The sequence below is a fragment of the Mauremys reevesii genome, linkage group 2, assembly GCF_016161935.1.
Source record: "Mauremys reevesii isolate NIE-2019 linkage group 2, ASM1616193v1, whole genome shotgun sequence".
Lineage (NCBI taxonomy): Eukaryota > Metazoa > Chordata > Testudines > Geoemydidae > Mauremys > Mauremys reevesii.
Genome location: NC_052624.1, coordinates 77,579,393 through 77,589,981, shown reverse-complemented (window position 1 = coordinate 77,589,981; position 10,589 = coordinate 77,579,393). Strand labels below are relative to the sequence as shown.

The 10,589-nt window shown below is 39.4% G+C and overlaps 1 protein-coding gene across 1 annotated transcript in view; it reads left to right on the top strand.

Annotated features, from left to right (window-relative positions):
- MTURN (maturin, neural progenitor differentiation regulator homolog) overlaps positions 1-10,104 on the top strand; it is a 38,588-nt gene extending 28,484 nt beyond the window's left edge. The window contains exon 4 of the mRNA XM_039522199.1: positions 3,409-10,104. Coding sequence (XP_039378133.1) covers positions 3,409-3,519 — 111 coding nt within the window. The 3' untranslated portion in view covers positions 3,520-10,104. The remainder of the gene's footprint in view (positions 1-3,408) is intronic.
- The last annotated feature ends 485 nt before the right edge of the window (positions 10,105-10,589 follow it).

Here is a 10,589-nt window from a genome sequence, read left to right as displayed (position 1 = left end):
TACAGGTGCCTAGTGCTTTGGGCCCAGAGCCTGATTGAGCCCTTTGGTTGCTACTGCAGTATAAATAATAACAAAGGGTAAAATTTTCCAAAGGCGCTATGTGATGTAGAAGTGTAGCTCCCATTGAAAGTAAAGGGACTTTGGCACCTAACTGCTCAAGTCATGTTTGAAAATGGCACTTAGGCTCTTAAGTCACGTAGGCCCAGGTTCTCAGAGGCATTTAGGCACCTAACGTCCATGGATTTAATCCCCTAAGGATTTCAAAGAGGACTAGCAAGATGCTTCTTTGGAGTAGACTCCTCCCTTAACTGATTAATTTTACATAACGAGTACAGCATGTGTGTGTGATCTGTAGGTCCCCAGCCTCTCTCTACAGAAGCAGGGCCGCGTTGTTTGTCCTTTTCGACCCTCGTGATATGTTTATATTTCATTATGCTTCTTGTGCTACTTTTTCAGGCAAAGAGCTAGAAATATGAAGGTTAAGAAGCTCATTTATGTGGTTAGTTTTCCCTCAGATCAAAGGACGGTGGGCCCAAAACCATGAGCTTCGCTGGGCCCAAAGACCACAGCTGGATATTGTCCTTGTGTCCATTGAATAGTTTTGAATGCAAAAATATAATAAAGTAACTTACATTTTTAAAAATTGGCCTTGTAATTTCATATCCCTGTATAAAAATTTCCCTTTCCTGGTGGAGACGGTTGTTTTTTCCCTCCTATGAGACAACAGCTGAATCCCTCTCCAAGGAAGGTGTCTGTGGTTGCTCTTTCAGTCTTAGCAGGCTAAATACCTAGTATTATCAATAAGGCTTAGCATATGATTTTGCTTTGCAGATATTAATAGCTGTTTATGTAAGTTTTGTGAGGAGTCTGGTATGAGATTTTCAAAGAAGATGCATTGGGATGTGTTTATGTATTCCTGAATTTCACTGGCTTGCCAATCTCTGTGGAGGAAGAGAGAAAAGTTCAAATAGTTTTTCCATCTTCTAAAACACATGCCATTACAATGATCTGAAACATTATAGAGCTGAGGCATCCAAACTTTGCCTAACTGAGAGATGTATTAGTACTAGGACTGTTGATTTAATTGCAGTTAACTCACATGATTAACTCAAAAAAATTAATCGCGATTAATCACACTGTTAAACAATAGAATACCAGTTGAAATTTATTATATTTCTTTGATTTTTTTCTACATTTTAAAATATATCAATTTCAATTACAACATAAAATACAAAGTGTACAGTGCTCACTTTATATCATTTTTTATTACAAATATTTGCACTGTAAAATGATAAATAGTATTTTTCAGTTCACCTCATACAAGTACTGTCGTGCAATCTCTTGATCATAAAAGTACAACTTACAGTTTTACATAACTGCACTCAAAAACAAAACAATGTAAAACTTCAGAGCCTACAAGTCTACTCAGTCCTACTTCTTGTTCAGCCAATCGCTAAGAGAAACAAGTTTGTTTACATTTACAGGAGATAATGCTGCCCACTTCTTAATTACAATGTCACAGGCATTCGCATGGCACTGTTGTAGCTGGTATTGCAAGATATTTACATGCCTCATGTATTAAAGATTCATATGCCTCTTCATGCGTAGGCCATCGTTCTAGAGGACATGCTTCCATGCTGATGATGTTCGTTAAAAAACTGTGTTAATTAAATTTGTGACTGAGCTCCTTGGAAGGAGAATTGTATGTCTCCTGCTCTGTTTTACCCACATTCTGCCATATATTTCATGTTATAGCACTCTTGGATGATGACCCAGCACATGTTGTTCATTTTAAGAACACTTTAACTGCAAATTTGACAAAATGCAAAGAAGATACCAATGTGAAATTTCTAAAGATAGCTACAGCACTCGACCCAAGGTTTAAGAATCTGAAGTGCCTTCCAAAATCTGAGAGGGATAAGGTGTGGATCATGCTTTCAGAAGTCTTTAAAAGAGCAACATTGATGTGGAAACTACAGAACCCAAACCACCCAAAAAAAAAAATCAACCTTCTGCTGGTGGTATCTGACTCAAATAATGAAAATGAACATGCGTCGGTCTGCACTACTTTGAATCATTATCGAGCAGAACCCATCATCAGCATGCACATGTGTCCTCTGGAATGGTGGTTGAAGCATGAAGGGACATATTAATCTTTAGTGTGTCTGGCATGTAAATATTTTGCAACACCAGCTACAACAGTGCCATGCAAATGCCTGTTCTCACTTTCAGGTGATGTAAACAAGAAGCAGGCAGCATTATCTTTTGCAAATGTAAACAAACTTGTTTGTCTTAGCGATTGGCTGAACAAGAAGTAGGACTGATTGGATTTGTGGACTACATTGTTTCATTTTTGAATGCAGGAGTTTTTTTGTACATAATTCTTCCTTTTTAAGTTCAACTTTCATGATAAAGAGATTGCACTACAGTACTTGTATGAGGTGAATTGAAAAATACTATTTTTCATTTTTTACAGTGCAAATATTTGAAATAAAAAATAAATATAAAGTAAGCACTCTTCACTTTGCATTCTGTGTTGTAATTGAAATCAATGTATTTGAAAATGTAGAAAACATCCAAAATATTTAAATAAATGGTATTCTATTATTAACAGTGTGATTAATGGCGATTAATTTTTTTAATCGCTTGACAGCCCTAATTGGTACCTTGTCAGGAGCCTAAATCTAATTTGTAGAAATTTGAGAGGATCGTGGCCAATTTTGATTTTAATATGTAGCTATCTCCTGCTAAGACTACTGAACTCAGCATAAAATGCTCCAACTTGATTGAGAGGGTGAATAGTTCAAGATGAAGCGATCGCTTGCTGGGATCTTCTGGTCTTTTAGGGCTTTAGCACCTATGGCTACCCCGTCTAACTCAATGAGCTGCACTCTGGTCAATCCTGTGTTCGTGGGATAGAATGGTTTCCCTTTTGGTTCAAAAGTGTGATCATCTTGTAGGGTTATTGAATACAGTGCAAATGGAGAATTTTAAACGGAGTTAACTAGAGCTGAAGTATACTACACAGGGTCCTTTTGAATTTAGAGCATCATCAGTTGTATTGCCAACCATAAGCATTCAAAAATCATCACTGGCATAAAGATCAGAAGGTATCTTCCTCCCCCCGTCCCCCAATGTTTGTGAATAATTTTATTTGTCTGCTGGTTTGTGAGCCTTTAGGGTGCACTTGGTTCACATTTTTAAGCTTTTCTATGCAACCATGAGGACTGGAAATTTATTTAAAAAAAAAAGCTGAGATTCTCACATAACCTCGTGACTCTGGGGCTTTCAGAAAGAAGCCAAATATTGGGGTGAGACTCGTGGTAAAATTGCAAGAATTGGCAACATGGCATCAGTTTGATCTTTGCCGTTGATTATTACACTTTCCCATTTTCTCTTTAAAAATAGTTACTGGGGCTTCCAGATGTCGATGATGATGCGTTTGAAGAATATAACGCAGATGTGGAAGAGGAGGAACCAGAAGCCGATCACCAACAAATGGGTGTCAGCCAGCAGTAATTATCTGAGGAATTAACAGATCTTAATCCCTTGATACCAGGTGGGGTCATGTGCTCCTGCATTAGCATTTTTGAATTAGCGCATCACATGGGAAATATGGCTCCCAGAATCAAAGTTTAAAAAAAAAAAAATCAAAACATAAATATCTCTGTGATGAGCTTTGCTAAGAAGTGACCTGAATTTCACTCCTGTTTCAGTGGGGTTTCTATGGAGTTGTCTTGGTAGCATTCTGCCATCATTAATTTACAACTAGTTTTGTTGCTGACTGTCTCTTTGACTTGTGTTTTGAGAATAACATTCACTGACATGAATGTAGAGTACTTTGAATGTAGTAACTGTTGAATAGTGTGTGAAGTACTCACATATGACCTTACGGAGGAAAATGAATGCAGAGAATAAATGCAATCTGCACTTTTAGTTTTAATTGAACAATTTTTTTTTAATTTTTATTTTTTGCTATACTACCAGTCAGAGTATCAAACTGTGAGTGATTATGCCTGTAAAGCACTAGTTCCATAGTGGTTAATATTGCAGAAGTGCACATAAAGATTTGAAAAAAAAAATTATTACTTTGGAGGGACAAAATTTAGGCAAATGCTTGTGCAGCACATTTTAGTGTTTCTTAACACCACCTGAATGTACAGGTGCTGGGTTAATCACTGGGGATAATTAGGACATTTGTGTGATCAATGCACATGATGATACACATTGGTACTTTGATGCCATCTGTTCCAAAGCCAAATACTGTTTTAATAGACATTAAATGAATTAAAAATTTTCCATTGCGTAGTCTCCTCCTGCACAAAAATCATCCTTCAGCTTCGCTGGCTTTAATAAAACAACAACTTTATTCAAATCTTGCCGCATCCTGAATTAAAGTGCAACTTAACCTTGAAGCCCTAAGGGTATAAACCCAGCACCTGGCTCTTCAAGTTATAATGGAATCCGCTGCTTCACATTGGGCCTTGTTCTTCAGTGTCTTGTACCTTGTGTAGCTATTCATGCTTGTCAAAGTTGGTGTAAAATGCTACCAAACCAGAATGGTAGGGCCTGATTCTCATTCTCACTAAGGCCCCTTTACATTGTTCTCGCTGTGTAAAAAGGTCTTGAAGGGAGCACAGATGTAATTTATGCCCACTTTAAGGTCCCTTTGCCTAGAGTGGGTCCTCGGCTGGTGTCATTGGCTGTGGAATGATGACAGTTTCCATCAGCTGATGACCTGTCCCCCAGAGTGGTGGAAGGGGGTTTTAGGGTAAATTAAAGTAAGACCCATAGTATTTTACACCTCATTGCCCAGGTGTAAGTGACTCTCAAGTGAGTGTCAGATGGTGAAAAGACAGGACCTCTTTATTTACTCACCGTTTATTCTGAAAACGTAAGAAAAGAAGGGATTCCATTCTCGTACAGCAATTTTCCACTATCTAGGAAAGTATTTCTAAATGACTTTGTTTTTAGACAACTTTTTTAAAAACACAAAATGTAGGTCACAAACTTCAAAGCCCTATAATACAGCATTAGCTTTATAAAAATTAACACTTAGTGAAGAGAAAATGCTTGGACAACTCTCAGAAACAACTGACACTCTTTTAAAAACCCTGTTATTAGCAGTATCTCCTATTGGATCTATTTGTAAAGGAAATTGTTTTAAAGGCTAGTTAAAGAGTTAATTTTCTCGGTGATTTGTGTGTCTCATGAAGGCTATGGGGATGCATAACACTTAATTTTCTAACAGAGGCAAAACTTTCTGTAACTAGGATGGAAAATGGTCTTTGAATATGCACAGAAGTGTCTGCAACACTGTAAAAGTCTGAGTTTAAGAATATCACAAAATAGACAAGAAACCGAGCTTAATGAAACTTTGTACATTCTCTTGGCATGCAGGCATATAAATATAATAGTCGCAACACATTTTCTATGGACTAGTGGTGTGAGAACTGTGGCAGTTCATTGTATAACACTGTACAGCAGCAATAGGCTTTTTGCTTACCAAAATAAAGTGTAATACGAGTGGTTTCCATCCCTGCTTTAAGTACCCAAGTTTTTCTTTCCTTTCCCTCTAAAAGAGACTTGTCATAACTTTACACAGGGGCGTCCTTCAGAGGAGCTTTTTGGGGGTTACTTCCTTAGGTGCTGATCCTTTGATTCCAACTCATACAAATAGACCTTTTGGGGCTGATTTTCCTCTGCTTTGAACCTAAAGCAGTGCATTGTTTGCACCTATGCAAGGTGGGTATAAAATACTACCATTCTGATTTGCTAACCATTTAAACCGATTTTGCACAGGTGCAGATGACTGTGCACACAGCTTCTGATTCTCCCTTACATTAAGGCTCCTTCGCACTGCTCTAACATGAGTATAGATGTAATTTTCAGGAGGCTTAATGCAAATGAGAGTCAGGCTGTTTGACTACAATGGGACTATTTCTGTGAGTAAGAGCTACTTGAGTGAGTGAAGGCTGGAGGATCCACCCCTTATGAACTACATACATTGGAGTTGTGATGTATTCTGCACTTTGCCACCTTTGCCTGCATTTTGATTGACTCTGATCTGCAGATGAGCAGTTGAGCATTAATATGGTTATAAGCAAACATGAAGCTGTAAATTATGAAGATAGATATATTATTTCCTGTATTCATTTGTTTTTATTTTGAACATCATATGCCATGTGAGTGACTTCTGCAACTTGCCTAGGGTCCTAGCCTGCAGCTTTCACTCTGGTTAAACTCCCATTGAAGCCAGCAAGAGTTTTGCCCAAATAAGGACTGAAGATCAGGCTCCTGAAAGGGCCTAGTCCTGCAAAGTGCTGAACCCCCTCGTCTCCCATTGATTTTGCCGGGAGCTGAGCATATTGAGCCACTGCTGGGTCAGGCTACTACCATGCACCATTTAAAATAAACTGGAATTTTATATAGCGAGGATAAAATATAAATTAACATGTGTATTAAATGTTGAATTAGCGTTAATACAGAATGTATTTTATCAAAAATACTGGTTTCTTAGACTTTGACCATAACCGTTTCTGTGTTGTTACGGTATTGTTTCTTATTTATCAAACAATCCAAGAAATGCTGAATTATCTAGTGGAACCACAAGGGTTCCAAACTTTTTACTATTTTTTTTTCCTTCTCACTTCCCTTGTCTGAGTTGGAATTATTAGCCACTTACCCAGTAAGTAAAAGGAGGAGTCATGGCCCAATGGATAGAACACCCGCCTGAGATCCGAGTCCTGCAAACACACATGGATAAGAGCTTGCAGGGTGGGAGCCTGAGTCAGGGAATCTGGGGTTTCTTATCAGCTCTGCCACTGATTCACTCTTGACTTTAGGTGAGTCACTGCGGTTTTCAGGGGAGCCTGTGAGAGTTATGCATCCAAAGCCTGGTGAAATTCAGTGGGAAATGGGTGCCTAAGGCCTATATTTTCCTTTGAAAATCTCAGTCTCTAAGGTGCCACAAGGACTCCTCGTTGTTTTTGCTGATGCAGACTAACATGGCTACCACTCTGAAACCTGAATCTTGTACTTCAGTTTCCCAACCTGTAAAAAAAATGAAGATGATAGTAATGTTTACTCACCCATATAAAGTGCTTTTCGATCTAGGGATGAACACTAATAAGTATTTTATTATTGCCCATCCTCAAAGCAGAATGTTGGCGAAAAGACAGTAAAAAAGAATGGGCAAAGCCAGTCTTTTTTCCATGTATAGATTTGATTTTCTAACTAAATATAAATGTACCAGAACAGAGACTCCCAGACCTGGCTCTTTTGAATCTATGTTGCACTTTTGCGATGAGCAGAGTGCTGTTTGGGAAGATTCAGAAATAGGTGGAACGTCAGGAAAAAAGGAATAGGTTTTATAAATATTACAACTAGGTTTTGTTGGGGTGAGGGTAGCACAGGGCAAGAGAGTAGAATGATGTCTTTCAGAAAAAATGCCAGGATTTCTGAGAGATCTTAGACTTAGCTCCAAGCAGTCTGCTTCTGGATCCCATGCAGTCCATAGAGAAACTGCTAATGTTCCTATAAAGTCTCAAAGTCAGGGGTGTAGTTCTGTGTAGGTTAAAATTAGCATAATTATTGATAAATGTGGGGGTGACAAGGGGGAGGGATGGAGAAAAGATTAACTTAGGGCTTGTCAACTACAGGCATTGTAGTGAGACAGCTGTGCTGCAGAAGCGATGCCACTGTAGCATGATAGTGTAGATGCTTCCTATGTTGATGGATAGGCTTTTTCCATCACTGTAGGAACTCCACCTCCCTGAGTGGCGGTAGGTAGGCGGACTGAAGCATTCTAACTGGGGGTTCATAGCTATGCTGACCTGGGCTCAGAGGTGTGGGTTTTTCACACCCCTGAGTGCTATAGCTGTGTTGACCTAAATTTTAAGTATAGACCAGGCCTAAGAGACTTTTTTTGGCCTGGTGTTGGTATTTATTTATTTGTATTGTGGTAGCATAGGAGCTCCAGACGTGGACCAGGACCCCATTGTGCTAGGAGCTGTCCAAACACAGAACAAAAAGACCCCAAAGAGCTTGCTCTGGATACAGGCAACGCATTTTAGAGACAAACTAAATTCTTTGTTCACTAACACAGATGTGGGGACTAACAACCCCACCACGCACGGTCGTAATCAGTAACTTGAACCTCTCAGGACCGCCCTGTCCAAATCGCGAGCCCTATCCCGTATTTTTTCTCAGCTAGTCAGTTCCCCCACACACTTTGGGTAGCTCTGTGCCTTTGAAATTTGTAAGCTCATAACATGCAGTTTTTGCTGAAAATAATTGTAGCTAGCTTTCCTTTCTCAGTGGCCTGCGTACAAACTATTGTGAATTCACCCTGTGTTGCAGGACATGCTGTTTGAGTCGGGGGAGCAGGAGTGGGGCAGGTGTTCTGCAGCGAATCAGCTTGTGGCATATACAGCCCCAGCTGTAGTTACTTCTTAATAAGCTGTGAAGAGCCGTCCCAAGGGTCCATTACAGTCAAAGTAGTTTTCAGATGGCTGTTTCACAGAAGCAGGGAATAGCTGTCCAATTTCTCTCAATAAAGAGCACTTTTACCAGGACCCAAGACTGAAGCACACTGGTCAAGGTTTGATGGTAAGTGACTAGTGATTTTTGGGTGTCCAGACTGAGACATCTTAATGAGGCTTGATTTCCAGGAAATGCTAAACACCCAACCTCTCAAAATCATGTCCCTTCAAGATGTCCCATCTTGGGCACCCAAAAACGAAGGCATCTGAAATCACTAGTCATTTGAAAATCTTGCTCAGCCTGGGGTTCCAGCTCTGAAGATTGAGTAGCTAAGGAAGCAGGCACTTTGTATCCAGTGTCTGTGTGTACTCTGTTCTGAATTGTGTTGAACAAAGGGGGGCATTTTATTGTTTGGTTTTTAATTCTGGCAAACCCCTTCTCTTCCAACCCACTTCTGCAATATGAGTTCCCAGTTGGAAAACCATGGTCCCTAATTACTAGGCAGGAGTGACTGAAGGAAGTGAAGGTGTTAAATCCTAACAGGCTCTGTGTGGGTGGATTCCCTGAAGTCATTGGGAGTGAAGGAGAGTTATGCATCCTCTGTGAGCGAAGGAGTAAGATTGGGGCCTAAATTTCCAAAGGGCTTTATTACAATAAAAACACACAATGAGACACATCATTCTCCCCAGAGTTCCTCAATACCTAAATATCGAGTCCTGAAACCAGAAACTGCACCTTTTAGGATTTAATCAGACTTGGTCTGAAATTTACCAGATTGCATTGTTGGTATCTGATGTCCATGGCAGATGCACATTGCACCCTGTAGGAGGAGATTTGTTTAAGAGCCCCACCTACAATGACCAGTTCAGTGTGCTAAATTGTTGGTCAAATGCATTATGTTGGGATTTTTTAACATCACCTGTTTTATTATTTCTAAAGGGTATTATGCATAAAGGCACAGCTACGTTATTACAAGCTCAAGTTTAAATAAAGCCATGTAACATTGCTTCATCAATCAGCTCAGTTGTAAGCAGGAATGTATAGAGTATCACAAATGGTGTTCATTTGTCTGTAGAAAAAATTATTTGAGCTAGCCAGTACTGACCACAGGAAAGCTACACCAGTTTCATGTAAAATACTTTGAGCTTTTGAAATTCCCTTTCTGTACTGACATACTGTTATTTATGTAGACAAAGATATGTGATAACATTGCATGTAAAGGATGTCTACTTTAGTCTTTAGGGTGTAGGGGAATAAATGTCAAAACTGGAGTTCGGTCTAAATCAATTTTTGTTGTCAAGTTTTACTCTACTAATGTTGGGCTCAATCCAGCCAGCAACATACCAAGCAGAAATAAGGAGCCATTTGCCATGCAAAACTGTTTTTAGTGTGGTTTTTCTCATTTTCTTGCTGGAAGATTTGTCTCTGTTTGTGACTACAAAGCTGTGAAATGGGTTGCCAAAAGATGTTGCCCTTTTGTTAAATGCTTTAAAAGGTGTGAACTTTCAATGGAACCCTGTCTATTCTTCCATTCCTACTTTTTCTCCCCCGACACCTAGGCATCAAATCCAACAATGTAGTTACACCATAAGCTTGCCATTAAAGAGCTTACCAAACTTCGATGACTTCTGGATTCTTTTATCTGTGAGTGAAATAAAGCTAAACAGCGCTTCTAGGACAGAGTATACCACTCAAAGAAAATGCTGTGAGAGGGAGAAGGGACTGGATATGAGCTTAATATTTTCTGTGCAGCATCAGTGTGTGGTGGAACAAATACAATTTGCAAGTGTAAGGTACTGTATGAGATTTAGTTCTAAACCCTACAGATTAAGCTGGGTCTTGGGAGGCCAGAATTCAGCACTACCAGCTGTTTTCAGCTAAGTGGACCAATAGCGAACCTTAACATTGACAACATGAGGCAGTAGTTGCACTGTCCTAAGATGAGTTGCTGTTGCTCCACGGGCTTTGGTTGAGCACCTAACAAGTCCTCTGTCTTGTGGAAATTGGGAAGTTATCCATTCTGTCTATAAATGAAAATGGCAATACTTGTCCATTGCTATGTCTGTTTAAACACTGCACTTTTAAATGCAACTGTGAAATTGGCG